Source organism: Myxocyprinus asiaticus, chromosome 42, assembly GCF_019703515.2.
Source record: "Myxocyprinus asiaticus isolate MX2 ecotype Aquarium Trade chromosome 42, UBuf_Myxa_2, whole genome shotgun sequence".
In the NCBI taxonomy this organism is placed as follows: Eukaryota; Metazoa; Chordata; class Actinopteri; order Cypriniformes; family Catostomidae; genus Myxocyprinus; species Myxocyprinus asiaticus.
The window spans coordinates 10,652,149-10,669,887 of NC_059385.1; the positions used below are offsets into that span (position 1 = coordinate 10,652,149).

The 17,739-nt window shown below is 38.8% G+C and overlaps 3 protein-coding genes across 3 annotated transcripts in view; 2 read left to right on the plus strand and 1 right to left on the minus strand.

Moving 5' to 3' along the window:
- The window catches only part of LOC127432392 (spartin-like), a 471,452-nt gene that overhangs the window by 363,855 nt on the left and 89,858 nt on the right, over positions 1–17,739 (plus strand). The gene's annotated exons all lie outside the window — the stretch shown is intronic.
- LOC127432393 (replication factor C subunit 3) lies at positions 1,193–3,884 on the plus strand. The gene is made up of 9 exons (XM_051683423.1): positions 1,193–1,517; positions 1,775–1,912; positions 2,001–2,068; positions 2,203–2,300; positions 2,472–2,653; positions 2,846–2,982; positions 3,125–3,223; positions 3,372–3,441; positions 3,558–3,884. Exons 1-9 carry the CDS (start codon positions 1,431–1,433, stop codon positions 3,747–3,749), a joined length of 1,071 nt encoding a protein of 356 aa, XP_051539383.1. The 5' UTR covers positions 1,193–1,430; the 3' UTR covers positions 3,750–3,884.
- kl (klotho) lies at positions 4,827–11,117 on the minus strand. The gene is made up of 5 exons (XM_051683407.1): positions 10,013–11,117; positions 9,208–9,718; positions 8,163–8,431; positions 6,021–7,146; positions 4,827–5,187 (listed from the first exon to the last, which is right to left on the minus strand). The coding sequence occupies exons 1-5, from the start codon at positions 10,736–10,738 to the stop codon at positions 4,847–4,849; spliced, it is 2,973 nt and encodes a 990-aa protein (XP_051539367.1). The 5' UTR covers positions 10,739–11,117; the 3' UTR covers positions 4,827–4,846.

The following is a 17,739-nucleotide window of genomic DNA, read 5'->3' on the forward strand; positions in this document are numbered from 1 at the left end:
TAACTATTTACTTTGTAATTAGATTACACCTAAAACTTGCCTGAACTTAAAGTATAAGGAATTATAAAACGGTTTAGAGTCGCCATCTACTGATTGGGATAATTGCGTCAGTTTACCGTATTGTATTTTCATTGCATTTTTTTTATTTTATTTATTTTTTTAATTTTTTATTTCTTCTCAAAGGAATGTCATTGTCTTATAAAAAAAAATAAGATTAGGTAGATTAATGTAAAGTAATGAATTTGATTAAATCAGTAGTGTAGTCTACGGCATACGCCGTATACTGCCTATCTTTTTTTTTAGGATTTTACGTATGCCCACCTTAAATAATCGATGATACGTATGACCGCCAGAACAACGAGTAGTCTTTTGACTAGGACCTTTTTCAATTTACTAACACGATGCCGCAGAAAAGGGTACAGAGATTCTCCCTAAACTCGCACGGTGCTGCGGAAGCTGCAACTAATGGTACTAGCAAGACAGACAGTCCGACTAATCTGATCCACCAATCAGAACGTTCATTTCAGATGCGATTGAATATTTGCTAGCCAATCATATTTTCAGTTTCAGTAAGGGGCGGGACATTTACAGCGTCAAATGCACAAGCATCTCTGGAGTAACCATAATTTGCGCTGTAAATTTATTTCCCTGCTAAACGTAAATATTGATATATATACATTTAAATTTAACTTATGCAAATAAACTTTGTGAAAATACTGCATGTTATTGCACCCCTGCTGGTTCTTTTACTACTGTCTGTGGTGCCTTTTTCTCGTGATATCAAATAATTTCAGTGTATATTTCTAAATATGAAAACTATTTCACTATACACAGAAAAGCACATTATAGTACACAAATAAAACAAATAACCATTCATTCTTATGTAGGCTATATATGTTAATACTAGATAACTTGTTAACGTGAACATTACTACACTCATATTAGCTATACAGTGCTTAACAGTTTATTGCGTATTATGAATTAGTTTATTAGTTAGAGTAATAATTACAATTAATTACAACAATCATTTTTTTTACACATTTAATACACCACTGGATTAAATATATAAACAAACTCACTTCATGAAATATACATATATATATATATATATATATATATATATATATATATATATATATATATATATATATATATATATATATATATATATATAAACATTATTAGCAATCTTATGATCTATCTTATTCTTCAATAGTTAATTTTGCGAATTAATTGGCGCCAATCAGAAAAAGAGTACCACAGTGTATTGAATTTTTAATACGCGAAAACTAATGTCCCTTTTCGCTCCCTGTAGTCGGTGTGTTGACAGCGCGCTGCGCGGGTTAATGCTTCTCGGGAGCAGAGGGCTCACAATAACATTGCGTTTCATCTTCATATCGGAATAATATTCTCAGTTTTCAGAGCACAAAATGAGTTTATGGGTTGACAAATACAGACCAACGTCTTTGGCTAAACTGGACTATCACAAGGAGCAAGCAAATCAACTCAAAAATCTGGTAAGACTGCAACAGCGCAAGAAGTTTCAAATTATGTAAAACAAATTCAAGTGATGTAAAACAATTATAATAACTGAAACTGAATTAAAACGACCTTCCATGTAAGTCATTGAGCCCTCTGAAGAAATGTGTCTTTTGAAATGGTCTGTTAATTAATTACATGCATGCACTTTAGAGTGTCTGTAATGAAAATAAAGCCTATAGTAAACAAGTAGATAGCTATCTCTAAAGCAGTCTCTCACTGTTTGATTTTGCAGGTCCAATGTGGTGACTTTCCACACTTGTTGGTTTATGGACCGGCTGGTGCTGGGAAGAAAACCCGCATCATGTGTCTGTTGAGAGAGCTGTATGGCCCTGGGGTCGAAAAACTCAGGATTGAGCATCAGTCTATAACGGTATATAAAGCAGTTCCTGATCAATGATGTCAGTTGATTTAAGCCATTATTAATTATTAGGCTTAACTTTAGTGTTTGTCTCTTGTAGACTCCATCTAAAAAGAAACTTGAAATCAACACCATTGCCAGCAACTACCATATAGAGGTGAATCCAAGGTAATGAAAAGTTCCACCTGATTGCTGTAGCGGTGTGTGTGTGTGTGAGTGAATGAATGAATGTAATTTATGTTTAGAGCCTTCAGTTCACTACCAGATCACTCATGTGACATGTCTGACCTGTTTGTCCTCAGTGATGCCGGGAACAGTGACCGTGTGGTCATTCAGGAGCTGATAAAAACTGTTGCTCAGTCTCAACAGATTCAGTCCAGTGCTCAGAGGGAGTTCAAAGGTTTGGCTTTGTTATTCATTAGCAGAAGCATTCATCATATTGTATTAGATCATTAATCTAAAGCTGTGCAGTAGACAAGAGCTGGGACTTGATTTGATGGTATCTCATTATATCTATCACAGACTCAATATAGCTTTTAGTATTGATAATGATGTTCCTGGTGTATCCCAGTGGTGCTATTGACGGAGGTGGACAGGCTCACTAAAGATGCGCAGCATGCCTTGCGACGTACAATGGAGAAGTACATGTCCACCTGCCGGCTGATTCTATGCTGTAACTCCACCTCTAAAGTGATCGCTCCCATCAGGAGCAGGTGCCTGGCTGTGAGAGTCCCCCTGCCAAGTGTGGAAGAGGTGTGGTTGCACTTTCTATAATCTATTATTATAAAATGTCTTGAATAATATGTTTGTCCATGTACTATTTAAAAACATATAGTAAAGTACATATAAATGCTATATGTCCAGCTAAGTTACTATCAGAACTGTATTTCTATATTTGTGTGTTCTCCTTGATATCTGAAACTGATAGTTCCTCCCTCCTCTCAGGTGTGCAGTGTTCTGTCAGGTGTGTGCAGGAAGGAGGGGCTGCTACTTCCTTCTGAGCTGGCCAAACAGATTGCTGAGAAGTCTGGCCGCAACCTTCGCAAAGCCCTTCTGATGTGTGAAGCCTGCAGGGTACAGCAGTAAGTGAAAGCAATAAGATCAGGCTTATTTCTGTGTATTTCTAAGTTGTTGCTCCAAGGAAGCTGAAATAGCTTTTACTTTAAGAATGACTTGCATTATCAGTGTTGAACAGAAATTAATGAATATACGTTTTTTATTCAGGTATCCGTTCTCACCAGACCAAGATATTCCTGAAACAGACTGGGAGGTGTACCTTAGAGAGACAGCAAATGCTATTGTCAGTCAGCAGAGCCCTCAAAGGTCAGAACAAAATGCATCTATTGAAGCAAAAATTAAAATTCACTAGCTGTCTGATTGTGCCTATAAAAATGCAGGGCTTCACAAGAATGAGTTAGTCTCTTGTAAAACTAAATGGACAGCTAAATTGTTGTCCGTTATATTCTTGCAGACTTCTAGAGGTTCGAGCACGACTGTATGAACTTCTTACTCATTGCATCCCACCAGAAGTCATCATGAAGGTATATTTGTGGGCAAATACATTTTTTGTGCTGTACAATATATCTGATTTGGGTCAAAAGTTACCCAATGGTGGCCAATTACTGCATTAACACTTTGTACTTCTATGGTATTCCAGGGCCTGGTGACAGAGTTGCTTAGTAACTGTGATGGGCACCTGAAAGCTGAAGTGGCTCAGATGGCTGCATACTATGAGCACAGACTGCAGCTGGGCAACAAAGCAATCTACCACCTGGAGGCCTTTGTAGCCAAATTCATGGCCATCTACAAGAAGTTTATGGAAGATGGACTTGACAACTTCATGTTCTGAGTCATTGTAGTCTAAATGAAAGATATATAAGATGCCTGATTGTTTTTCATAATAAAAGTCTTTTTTTCTAAAAGTTTTGACTTGTTTATGCCTTTTGGGAATGTGATAAAGGTAGTGTACTGCATGGTTGGAAGTCAGATTACAGTATGCTTCATAAGATGAATGAATACTTGTCTTATTTCTAAACAAATACAGAAGCAAAAGATATTGAGAAAGTAAATTACAAATGGAATGAAAGCCTTTTAAAAGTTTTATTTTTAACCACATTTTGGATTTTAAGCATGAAAAAAAAAAGGTTGTACAAGTCTTAGATACTTAACAAAATGCCATAAAAGTGTATATACATTTATTGTTTGAGGTTTAGATGTGTGACATGTTTATGTAACTTGTTAAGCAGATAATTAAATATATCCATATAAAATTATAATATTAAATATGTTTTCTTTTAAGCATACTATGAAATAAAGCACACATTAAAATGATTTAATTAAACCAACCACATGGCCCTCTTTAACATTTTAATTAAACTGCTATGCAAATAAAAGCACCAAATAAAGCAATATCTTTCTCCAACTAATAAATATAGTCTTTTTACATTAAATAAATAGCTGGTTCTTTGATCCTGTAGTATCCATAAGGACACAATGTGACCACCATAATTCAAGAATGTGTTACAGGCAGTAATGTGGAGGTTCATTTTAAAATAGCATTATTTAAATAGATGAATGATTCCGAAATTAGCCTCGTATTACAACAAAGCAAAGAATCCCGTCACAGCAATGGTTATTTTATGGCCCACAATGGTCATATTAAAATCTTTTTAGTGTGATTTTATCTTGATTCAATCTTTATTAAAAAATGTAGCCCCTTGTGTTTATCATTATTAGCCACTCTGCATTCTCCTGCAACCTTTCAGACACAGCTAAGCATAACCACTGATGTAATATTAACAGAATGTGGGTGTTTGTACTTACAAAAGTCTTTGATTTTCAATTCCTATTTCTCCTTGTTGCCATATACTTCACCAACCATTAAGAAAAATAAATAAATAATAAGAATAAGAGAGGAGTCCAACCAAGCCAAGAAACCATTTTCTTTCATCGCTTCGTAGTTAATTTGCGCCTCTTGATTGCGTAGTAGATAAAAAGGCACATTGTAATCAGCATACAAATGGCCACCAGAGAGAGAAAACTGACGATAGGCTGCTTGGCTAGGATATAACACCCAGAGCAGTGCACCGAGTCATGGGTACACTGCTGTGGAATTGTGCCCGGAGCAGGAAAGCCATTATGGTTGATAATGTTTCTATAATGGTCTAGTGAAGATTTTAAAATGACCTCCTCTTGCACATGACCATACATGCCAAAGCCTGGATCCCGTTGGTCATTGAACGCATATGCAAAATAGCCTTTCAGATCGATGCCATCCAGTGAATATGCTAAAAGAACAAACCAGAGGTTAGAAAAAGATTAAACTCTGATGCTAACGACTATGTACCTGTCACGTAACTATAAAGTGAATTCAGATGAAAAGGTAAATAAGGCCTTGTCGGGGTCTGGGAATAGTAAACAAATGTTTTTCCAAAGCTCAAGATGTAGAGCGGCTTGCTTGTTGAGTTCAGCAATCTGTTTCCCTAGTTTTCTGCTTAATAATTAAACCGCTACATGTTATGTGTGTACAGTGTGAGCTTTGCACCCCTAAATAGAGATGGCATGATGTTTTGAGTCATCAGAACTTATCCAAGTGAATTACTGTACTGTCAAAATGAAATGTTTCCTGAACAGTGCACAAAAGTATTGACAAATACTATTTGAAGTTAACTAAGGCCACATCCACTCTAAACACCATCGTTTTCCAAAGTATGCAGTAATGGAGAGCGCTTTCAAAACGCTCCCTTTTTGGTGGAGGAAAATGCCATCCTAGTTTGGATGAGAGGCGTAAACGTAGTGAAATCAATGCATTTTCAAATGAAAATGTATTTGTGTGGATGTGGCCTAAGGCTGTCAATCAATTTAAAATTATAATTGCTGATTGTAATAGATATTTTCTGAGAAAAGTTGATACAGGTGGTACAGTAATTCAAGCCTGATTTGTTCCGATGGTAGGAAAATATATTTTTGTGGAATTTAGTTATGGGTCAAGGGACAAGAATTGTTAATTGTGTTTATTTATTTCATCTTATTATTTTTTCTTTTCTGTAAAATAAATCAAGCCAAGTTAACACATTAAATTGACAGGTCTAAAGTTTACACAAAATTTAAGGTGACTCACCTTTCAAGGCTTCATTAATGTAGTTGTAAAGGTAGTAGATGCGCAAGCTATCCTTAAACCTAGCAGTATCCTCTTGAACACCATTGGCCATCACGTAAATGGGAACCCCTTTATATCTAGAGTTAACCCAATTTAGTGCCTTGCGAAGACCCCAGGGGACCACAGGAGAGTTGCGTCTCGGAGACATGATCCAGGTGACGTCAGATATCAACTGCACCTGCAACTTGTCCTTGAAGGTGTATTTGTCCTCTACCCCGTCATATACCATTGAGGTAGTAAAGTGACTGATGGCAAAGAAATCATAGGTTCCTTTAACCAACTGGTGATCCTCTTCACTGAATGTTGGTAAGTGATAATTGAAGAGATCTATATTGTTTCGCTGTTGGAGCCAGCTACGCATCACTGGTGGATAATCCCCGCTGCCAAAGATGGGCTCCGCAAACCAGCCAACTCTAAAGTCCAAGACTCGGTTTGCAGGCTCCACGTCTTCTCGGTTGAAAGAAAATGCAGGTTCGACCCAATCCATATGAAGAACCAGTGATGCCTCACCACCTTGAGCTTTGCGGAACTCACCATCATAAATGCGCCAAGCTAACGCATGGGCACGAAGAAGCTGGTGGCCCACTGCGTATTCAAGCTCTTCATCATTGGGCTCATTCAGCGTGATCCACAGCTTGACATGTGTTCCAAGCTGTTGGAAACACAACCTGGCGTAGTTGGCAAAGGCTTGGACTGTCTCCTCGCTCTGCCAGCCCCCACTAGCCTCCATAGGTGCAGGTAGGCTGGACAGTTTACCGGTATGGTGCCAAAGGGTCACAACTGGGGTTACGTTAACCTTTCGTAGCTCACTGACAAAGCAGTGGTAGTAGTTTAGCAGTGTTTTGTTAGCATCAGACACTCTGCCCGTTGGAATGATGGAGGACCAGTTGAGGGAGAAATGGAAGTGTGAGACCTGCATGCGCTGCACATCAGACACCTGCTGGTGTATGCTGGCGTAATCAGCACAATGCCGTGCCCTGCGCATAGCGGGAGCCTGCACACCTGGGACCTTTTTTAGCTCTCCATTACCCGAAATGTTCCAAATGTACACACTGGGGTCTGCAAACTGGGTAGGTGTGGTTTCAACCTTCAAAAGTGGATCGAAAAACTCAGATAATTTCAGTTGGCAACAGAATAAGTTCATGTATTCACATTAATTTAAGTGGGTAGAACTGAATGAACTTTAGGTACTGTATATACAAATTATATTATATTTAAATTCTAAGGTTTTGAACATAAGACAAAGGTAAAGGCTAAACACACCATATGATCTACAGAGAATCTAGGTTCTACAAAAATGAACTTTGAAACCTCCTACTCACAACAAACAACTAATGGGAAAAATCAAGCACAATCAAATCAATTTGATTTGCTAACCACACTGAACTTTAGATGGCGGTGTACAAAATCAAGGAAATCTCTTTGTGCCGTTTCTGGGTTTGGATCAAATGTGAATTAACTACCATTGTCAGCATGTTCATCCAAATTTGTACAAATGACCCTTCATTACTTATTTACTGTAGATTATATATTAATTTACTTTTAAGTTTCCAGCACAAAACCTATGGTGCGTGTTCCTGCTGTGTAAAGTCTTACATTTTACTTATCAAAAACACAGCAGCATTAACAGAAACAGAAACTATTTTTCAACCCTGAACTTTCAGATAAATAATTACAAATCCAACAAATTTGAGTAGTCATGTAAATCATATTATTGTAATAAATTACAAGTTCACTTTACAAAGAAACCTTTGCAGCCCACTAACATCATTTTCCAATGTCTTGTTCACAAATACTGTATATGTTTGCTTGAATCATTAATATTAAGGGAAAAGGATCAGTACATTTATAATCATTATCTGATTGGCACACTATGTAGATTTCCCAATTCATGAAACAAAATGTCCATTTTACCATTATTAGTATTCCATTACTATTATACTGTATATTAGTATCTACTCCTTTTTAATGCATTTGTTACATCTGCCAATAAAATGCCACCTATACACTTTCTGTTAAATAGAGATCATTCTATTTGTACTGAATGCTTAATTGAACTGGGTAAACTGATCAATCAAAGTGATCCCAAATTTAGAGCTGTACCTGTATGGAGTTGGCTGCCACTCCCCAGGCAAAATCACAGGGAAAGACGCCCTGTGCAGGGCGGTTCTCGGGCAGCTGTGGGAAGCCATTCTTTTCTATGAGTTTGCTATAGAAAGTGGCAGATGTCTTTGGCTCTCTCTTCATATCAGGAGTGTTGAAATCCACATAGAACAGCCCTCGTCGTATTCCATATTCGCGGTACCACTCATACCCGTCCAGCAGAGACCAGGCTGTGTAGCCAATCACATTAACTTGGTCAAAGCGGATTGCTGTAAAGAGAACAAAGCACATCTTAAAGCACTCTTAAATAAATAATAATGTAAGAAATCGGAATTCTTAAAACGATTATTATAATACTGTGGGGTCGACTCCAAAAGTCTCTCCAAAAGACTACATTGAAAATCTGACATTCTAAACCTATTTTAAACCTGGAAATAAACACTAAGTATTTAAAATAAATAAATAAAAATAAAAAAACATAGAAAAGTAATGACCTAAAATGAATAAGAAATATAAAAAATTCTAGACTCAAATATGGAAATTTGACCTTGTTGGCTACTTTGTACAAAAAGTCAGATTTCCTTGCTTCCATTAAAGCAGACAAGATGCTCTTTGGAACATTCTCAAATAATGGTGGAAAAACAAGGATCATCATGTTTTGTATAACCTTGTGGAGTCCATGCAAGCTCAAGTTCATATTGTCAGTAAAGCAAAAGAGTGACCAAATAAGAAATACTGAAATTCACTTTTCACTCATATTCTTATCCTTATAATATAGATATTGAAATTAAAACAACTTGTATTGAAAATAGAAGCATTTTCACAAGTAGTCTCAGACTTTGGATTTACCTATCTATCTATACATACATACATATATATATATATATATACACACATACATACATACATATATATATATATATATATATATATATATACAGTATATAATGTATGTACTTTTCAGGGGTGTTGTCCTTTTACTTTGTCATATTTTATCATTGCCTTCTGATCAGTTTATCAGATATCTTACAGTTCACCCATCTACCTTTCAGAGTCTCCATAATAAAGCGCTTCAGGTAATACATATGCTTGGCATCCTTTGTTTTTGTATTGCCACCTCCATACCAGCCACTCTCCACTACAAATATAGGTGGATTGTTGTACTCTGCTTGGACCCAGAACAGCAGCATCCTCAGGTCCAGGTCTTCTGTCTGGCCAAAGCGCAGGCTGTCATTAATCAGCTGAAAACTAAGAGCAGGTCCATGAGACAGGGCAAAGAAGTCAGCTGTTCCATTAATGTACATGCTCTCGGCCTCCGTGAAGGACGGCAATCTGTGGGTCAAATTGCGTTTCATGCAAGGCGGATAGCCTCCATCCACAAACAACGGGCGGGCAAACCAGCCAAGCACGAAGTCCAAAGAACACTGGCAGGCTCTGCGGTTCTCCAGCCTGGTTCTGCTAGGTTTGATCCAGTGGGAAGCAAGAGCCATGGACACTTGTCCCCCCTGACTGGCACGATATTGGTCGTCATACAGGTGCCAGGCTGCAGCATGTGCCTAGAAAGCAACAAGACAAGACAATTATAAAAATAATAATAATAATAATAATAATAATAATAAAAAATAAAAATAAAAAACACTGTACTGTATAAAATGTAAAAACAAAATTGATTACAGTAGATGATTAGAGAGTGCAGTTTCACCACATGCTATCAAAATATGAATTTGTGTACAGTATTTTGAATTACATAAATTGTACACTTGAGCAATATAGTCCAAGCTATCTATCTATCTATCTGTCTAGTCAAATCTAACAAATAAAATCATACATTTGAGTATGTGGCTTGTTACCTTCAAAAGATTGTGTCCAACTCTGAAAGGCAAATCTGAATCATTTTTAATCCCAGGTGCCACAACCCCAGTTCCATATCCATGCCAGGCCACAACAAAAGGATTGTCAATGGTAATCCAAAATTTCACATCCGCTCCAAATGTTTTAAAACAAAAGTCTGCATATTCTCTGAATAGTTCCACCATTATTGAATTATTCCAACCTCCAAAGCCGGTCTGCAAATTGTCAGGAAGGTCCCAATGATATAAAGTCACCACAGGTTGCACTTCAATATCCTTTAATCCACGAATTAGATTTTTATAATATTCCACCCCTTTTTCATTGTAACTTTCTTTGGTGCCATTGGAGAAAATGCGTGGCCAGGATAGAGAAAATCTGTAGTGACTGACTGCAAGTTGCTGTAACGCCCGGAGGTCCCCTGCGATGTTATGATAACTGTCACTGCCCACATCGCCTCTGGATACACGGGTGCCTCCGCGTGTAAAAGTGTCCCAGATAGACTTGCCCTTCCCGTCTTTCTCCCAGGCTCCCTCCACTGAATATGCAGCGGTGCCGACAGCCCAAATAAATGTATCGGGGAAAGTATCATATAGGAAGGCTTTGTCACCGGGATATGGAAGTTTGGCAAATCTATCCCATGTGTGCAGTCCTGCACCTGGATTAGCTGCTGTCCACTGTAGTTGACTGAAGAATATTAGTGTCAAAAACATCCATGTAACTTCCATGGTGTCAGAGAGCCGGACAGCTTTGCAGTTGTAATACTATGAAAACAAGTGAGTTTTGCCTCTCCCCTTACTGTTTGCATTCACAACTGCTGTATAACCCACTTGGCCCCATCTGGGCCCGTTTTCTGTCCTCTCAGAAACTCTATCAATTATTACCGAGGCACTTGACATGTAAATAGGTTTCCAAGCACTGTGCACTTCCAGCCAGTATAATATTACATTTCCTCTATATAACAGGAAACTTATATAACAACTAAAACCATTAATGTTTTTCCCTGTGGCTCTAATTAACTATTGGATATCTAAAAAAAAGCTTAGTATGAATACACCGTATTGTATATTACAGGAATACTAATCACCTAGCTATCCAGTAATCCAAAGTTATTCAATGACACACTTTCTTGCATATTACACAGTTTATAAATGAAATACATCTGTATTCTATGAAATGTTTAAAGCAAAGGCATTAAACAGTGGACAAACTACTACTATAAAAAAACAAACAAAAAACAAAACAAAAAACTTAAATTTATGAAAAAAAAAAAATGGCAGCTGTGAATGTCAGAAATTCAAAGTAAAAAAATATAGTGTTTCAAGCATTATAGGATGTCGATTTGGTAACTGTATATTTTACAGTTCACAACCGTACATATCATTACATGATATAATATTAATATACCAACCTACTGGAATTACCATAAATCTGCTTTGAATTTTATGCATATAGACGCTGCACAGTGTCAACGCAAATGCAAAACACCATCAGGGTAACACACGTGACATTAAAATAATGCAATAAACATTGACTAAACAACATAAAGCACCCCAATGTTCAGTGTTCAATGTTCAGCTGGTATAAAACACAAGAAACAAACATTTCCATAAAATATAATCAAATGTGATGGGTCATACAGTGACTTCTGAGTATGTCCGACTATTTTTTCCATATTTTAACAAAAGTTGTATTGTCTTGCTAAACATAACATACATTTTCACCTGTAACTATGAGGTAAATATTACACTTTACTTCTAAAAATCACAATTTGTACAATAATTGTAAAATTACATGTATTGTCTTGTTAAATATATTACTATTTTACACAATATATGGTAAGATAACTACCAGTTAGCCAATTAGCAGTTTTTGAATTTGTACATTTTTTTTCCCATTAAAATTACCACATTTTGTACAGTTTACAATTATAAAAAAGATTACTTAATTAGGTCATTTTAATTCCATTTATAACATTCTTGTCTACTTAATTTCTAATGTTTTGTGTTTTTATAGAAAAAAATTGTAAACTGCATGCTATGGATGTGCTACAGGATGTGCACTGAATGTGTGTTTATACCGTTGCAACAGGTTAAACTAGAAGTGTCTGTAATGTATACTGAAAAAAATATTCATGTGCTTTTAATTGTATTATAGGTATTATATGTCAGCCTGTGATGTACTTATTTTAAGCATATGAGAAAGGCCTCTCCATCTAGAAGGCTTACAATCATATCCACCTGTTTGTTCTGAATGCACCCAGCAGGAACAACAACCATTGTAATATGTTAATGGAAATAATATGTTCCCTGGCATCATTTTATTAGTTTTCAACCAGCCTTTGGGTTTCCTGAACGGACCAACATCACATTATCTGCACAATTTGCCTGTTTGACTCAACATCAATATTGCAGACACCTAGGCCACCAAAGTACATAATTGAATACATTAAAGAATTTATGACTTAATAGGCAAAAACAGAGGGCTTTGCACATTTGAATTGGACATGCATGGTAGAGGTAAATAAAGGAGATTGTTTTTCTTTGATCTCTGTTTATAACAGATATCTGCTGTTGGACTACACAAAGAAGGTCCCTATTTTCCAATATATAACTTAGATTCACTCAAACCGTGTTTGCTTTTCAACACCTACCTTGTGTCATCCAGGTAAGTGGAAATCATGAGTGTGAGCCTTGTGTTTGCCCGGTGGGTTTGTCACTCAGTCATCTGTTAAAGGTCAGCTTCTTATGTGAATTTATGTTGCTGGTGATGCATAATGCAATTTTCATATGACAAGAACCTGTTTACAGCATCCTCCGTTACAGTATGCTCATCATTTACTCACCCTCTTTTTGGTTCAAACCCGTTTGGACTTTTGTATTTCTTCTGTGGAACACAAAAAGTCTATAGCCACTGGAGGGAGAGAGAGACCACCCGATATAATGCAGAGAGTAAGAGACAGACAGACAGAAAGCGAGAACAGAAGAGGAAAAAGAAGGCAAACAAATTCACACAGTGCTTTCAGCTGGAACAAAAACAATGGACTGGCTGAGCATTGCAATTTTAGGATGGTGGTAATTCAGAAGTTGATTGTTCAAAACACCAGAAGGCCCAATTTACAAACTGGACAATTACCGGGATCACTTATTGTGTATTTTTAACAAAAGTATACCATGATGCAACAAAGACCTGATCCTGACTTTCTTTTAACATTAAAATATATTCCTGCAATTTCTTTAAATTTGAATTAGCCAATATTCACACCCAAAACAAACCACAACAACACAACAACAACCTCCTCATTCTAACAAACACATGCCTTTAGCTGCAGATAATGCAAAGAAAAGATTGAAGAGCCTGAACTTTAGTGAACCTAAAATTTCAAGCCCTTCCTGCATTATAGTTTATTACCTTTTTCCCTGTTTACCTTTTATAGATTAAATCAAAACAGGGTTTTAAAACCCACTTTTTATTACCCTGCAATTATTCGGCTGCCCAGCAACAGCCTGATTGCCTAACGAATTATTACTGTGCTTATGTTCTCCACTACGATGGCCCAGAGGTGCACAGCACAACAAAATTACATTAACAAAGCAAATAATAAAACAAAGCAACATCTGAAAGCAACAATTTTCAGCTTTTGGATGAACCCATTGATTCTCATTGTGATAATGCACAGTGAATATATGATTTCTAAGGAAAAATTATTGTACACAATAGTGCACATTGTTTTTTGCAGTGTGGTGTTTTGTGATAAATCAGCATGAAATTAGAGATGAGAATTTATATATTTCCTCAGAATATATATGAACTATGGTCATATAGTATGAATTAATCCCTTCACGAATTTAGTCAGGAAGGAAGTTTTATTTATAATGAAAGTGCTTGTGACTTTGGGAGATACAACGTCCTGAATGCAGGCAGTTGTGTAAAATGACATGGAGTCCATACTTGAAAAGAGGGGAATAAATGTATGTTTGGTCAACGAAATAGCAAGCGCTCTAGACAGAGAGTACTTGCGATGAGAGAGATGTCACATCTAGGTTGTAAAACGCAGCGAATGTGTTTTGAGAAGACCATCCTGGTGCAAAACATGTCTTGTAAGGACACACCATTCATCTATGCCCATGAAGAGGCCATGCCTCTAGTTGAGTGTGCTTTAACACCAATTGGGCAATTTGCACCCTGTGACACGTAAGCCAGGGCAATTGCATCAACAATCCAGTGAGAAAGTCTTAGCTTGGAGATGGACATTCCTTTCGTGTGTCCTCCATAGCACACAAAGAGCTGGTCAGACAGTCTGAACTGGCGAGTGCGCTCAGTGTATGTGTGTAGCACTCACACAGGGCAGAACAAATGCAAGGACTGTTCCTCATCCAAATTAAATGGAAGAGGGAAAAAGGCTTGAAGGTGAACCACCTGTGCTCTGAAGGGCGTGGTTAGAACCTTAGGCACATAGCCTTTTCTGGGTTTGACAGTGGCCTTTGAAAGATCCAGACCAAACTGGTTGGGCCACTTCGGCACAACCAATAGAATCGTTTCCTTGTCTTCTTGGACTTTGCATATGACAGAGTGAAGGAGACACACCGGGGGAAATGCATATTTGCTTTTCGCAAGCCATTTGTGGGCCATTGCTTCCATTCCTAGCAGAGCTTGGGACTTGGAGTACCAGAGGGGACAGTGGGCTTTCTCCAAGGAGGCAAATAGATCGATCTCCGCTTTGCCGAATATTTCCCAGATCTTTCCCAGAGAGAGGAGTTGGCGCTCGCTCCACAGGAAGAGGTGACGTGTCAGTCTCATCACTGGTAGGTAACAAATTCCACCTTGGCAGTTTATTTACGCCACAACTGTCGTATTGTCTGAGCGAATTAGAACATGATAATTCGCTATTTTGGACAGAAAAGCCTTCAAGGCTAGGAAAACAGCCGACAGTTCCAGGCGGTTGATGTGCAACGCCCTCTGCCTGCCGAAAAGCCGGGCGACCGTCGCACAATGTCCCCCATCCTGTGTTGGAAGCATCCGTGGTCATCATTTTCCACCTGAATCTGCCCCAGCATGACACCTTGCTGGTAGAAGGCAGAAGATGTCCAAGGTGCTAGAGCAGCTAGACAGAGGTGAGATATAAAGATGCGCATGCACCCTTGGCGCCAAGCATGCCGTGGCACATGGCGCTTGAGCCAGCACTGAAGGGGTCTCGTGTAAGAGACCTAATGGAATGATGGCGGATGCTGCTGCCATAAGCGCCAATGCTTTTTTAAACAGCTTCAGTGGAAGTGTTCTCCCCAGTTTGAACTGAGACAGACACTTGAGAATGGCCTGAACGCGCCCGCTCATGAGATGAGCGCGCTCGCTCACGGAGTCAAGACGCACTCCTAAAAAGGAGATTTGTTGGCTGGGGGAGAGCATGCTCTTCGCCCAGTTGACATTGAGGCCCAAGCTGTTCAGATGTTGGAGCAATAAGTCCCGGTGCTGACATAATAGAGTCTCTGATTGGGCCAGTAATAGCCAATCATCAAGGGCCAGTAATAGCCAATCAAGTTCAAAATGCACAAGCCGCTCAGTTTCAGAGGGGCGAGTACCACATCGATGCACTTTGTGAATATGTGAGGAGACAGGGACAATCTGAAGGGCAGGACTTTGAACTGATATGCAGTTCCTTCGAACGATTTCCCATCGGAGTGGGGCTTGCACTGAGGCAGCTGCCTTCGCTTGGGCCATGGCTTTACTGGCGGCTCAACGTGCGACTTTTGGCAGCGTTGTGGCAGCAGGCATGGGGTTTTTAGCCGGGAGCTGGCCCGAGACAGAGAGGGAGCGAGCCGGTTGTAATGAAGTATTGCTCCGTTTTGGCATAAAATGTATCATAGCCTGTGAGTGTTGCCTAGTCGTGACATAGTGCTCAGCAAATCTATCCACAGAGCAGCTGAAAAGGCCGGCTGGAGACACCGGAGTAGGGCTGCAACTAACGATTATTAGAACGATTACTCGACTATTCAACGATTAATCATTAGCTCTTAACTGATTATTCAGCTTGTGCCCTGACTTAAAAGGTTGTATTAAACGTGCTTACTAACAATAAAGAGGACAAAATCATCTTTTAAAAATACCTCTAAATGGCATTCACTGAATTAAAGGGAAAAATATACTTTTTTACTGCAAAAAATCCTATTGTTATCAAGTGTTTTTGTCTTGTTTTCCATTTAAAACTGTCTAAAAATCCTTAAAAACAAGATACATTTACTTGAGAAGCAACATATAAGATATTTAGATTTGCTTTAAGTTAATGTATAGCAAGCATTTTGTGTGTTCCTGAGTATTGTGCTGAAAAGTCAGTTTTGAGTTTGTTTAATTAAAGTCTTACCTTTGAGTTGAAATCCAAAGTTTCCCGTTTCCTCCTTTCCCACCCAACGAACCTCCTCACACAAATCAAAAATGTATTTTGTTGCATTGTATCTGGACTGTGAGCTGTGTAATTCTTCCACTCCTCAATCAAGTGCAATGCTGCTCTTGCGCATCATCATTAGAGTTTAATGTGATCTCATGTTACATTAAATGGGATTAAACTACTATTCGGCAATGAAAATTTTTGTTGACAATTTTTTATTGTCAATTTGATAACGTCGACTAATGGTTTCAGCCCTACACCGGAGCATCAAATAGAGCGACTCTTTCTGCGTCACGCATTTCCATGAGGGTCAGCCAGATGTGACGATCTAAAACTACCAGGTTGCCCATTGACTTGCAAATGGCCTGTGCAGTGACTTTCGTGGCTCGTAAGTCCGTAGCGGTGCGGAGCTCTTTGAACATCTCTGGATTGCAGTCTTGCTCGTCCATTTGCTTGAGGAGCTTAGCTTGGAAAACTTGGAGCACCGCCATCGCATGGAGTGCTGAACCAGCTTGGCGAGGTTGTGCGCTCTTGCAGAGGGCCGAAGCTCGTCACGCACATATTGTATCGGCATAGTATATGGAGACTGAGGGGCTCGCAGGGCGTGCCGGCACAAGATCCACCTCTAATTCATCCTGTTCAATCTCGCGGCCCTGCCGTGACTCCTCATATGTTCTCTCTGGAGTCACAGAAGAGGTGGGCGGGAGGGTGCGGGAGGCTGAATCATCCCTCAGAATGAGGCCGATTAACAAGTGAAGCGTCTTGAGACTCAGGCCCTCACAGTGAGGGCAGTCTGTCTCCATGAGAGCTGCCTCTGTGTGGGCGCAGCCCAGACAGTGAATGTAGCTCTCATGCTGATCTGACGGCGGAATTTGTCCCTCGCATAAGGAACACTTACGGAACGACATCTTTAAAAAGATGCGAGCATGTAAGTGGCACTTTTAGTTTTATACATAAAACTAAAAGTGCCACTTACGTGCTCGCATCTTTTAAGCTATTGTTGATATTGTGTGTGTGTGTGTGTATATATATATATATATATATATATATATATATATATATATATATATATATATACACACACACACACACACACACACACACACACACACACACTATCAACAATAGCTTATAAGGATACAAACCTCCTATCGAAGCGCTGTGGGGAATCAGGATGCTGAAGCGGCCTGTTCACCAGCAAAGTGTCAAGCGGCGAGGCAGAGTAAATGTTCGCTGGAACACTGCAGGTGAGCAGAGAGTCTTCTCGTTGCCATGAAGATCCCGCCCGCTGACTCATGTATGTCGATGGCGAAGTAGTAGAAGAGATGAATCGCTGTCTTGAAGGAA

What these genes read in the sequence shown, in the direction of transcription:
- kl (XM_051683407.1), bottom strand. Translation starts at nt 10,738, where the DNA reads ATGGAAGTTACATGGATGTTTTTGACACTAATATTCTTCAGTCAACTA. An exon ending in TATTATGGAGACTCTGAAAG is followed by an intron (nt 8,432 to 9,207) that starts GTAGATGGGTGA and finishes TTCTCTTTACAG; the next exon opens with CAATCCGCTTTGACCAAGTT. An exon ending in CATTAATGAAGCCTTGAAAG is followed by an intron (nt 5,188 to 6,020) that starts GTGAGTCACCTT and finishes TTGTTCTTTTAG; the next exon opens with CATATTCACTGGATGGCATC.
- LOC127432393 (XM_051683423.1), top strand. Translation starts at nt 1,431, where the DNA reads ATGAGTTTATGGGTTGACAAATACAGACCAACGTCTTTGGCTAAACTG. An exon ending in TTGAGCATCAGTCTATAACG is followed by an intron (nt 1,913 to 2,000) that starts GTATATAAAGCA and finishes TGTCTCTTGTAG; the next exon opens with ACTCCATCTAAAAAGAAACT. An exon ending in CATATAGAGGTGAATCCAAG is followed by an intron (nt 2,069 to 2,202) that starts GTAATGAAAAGT and finishes GTTTGTCCTCAG; the next exon opens with TGATGCCGGGAACAGTGACC.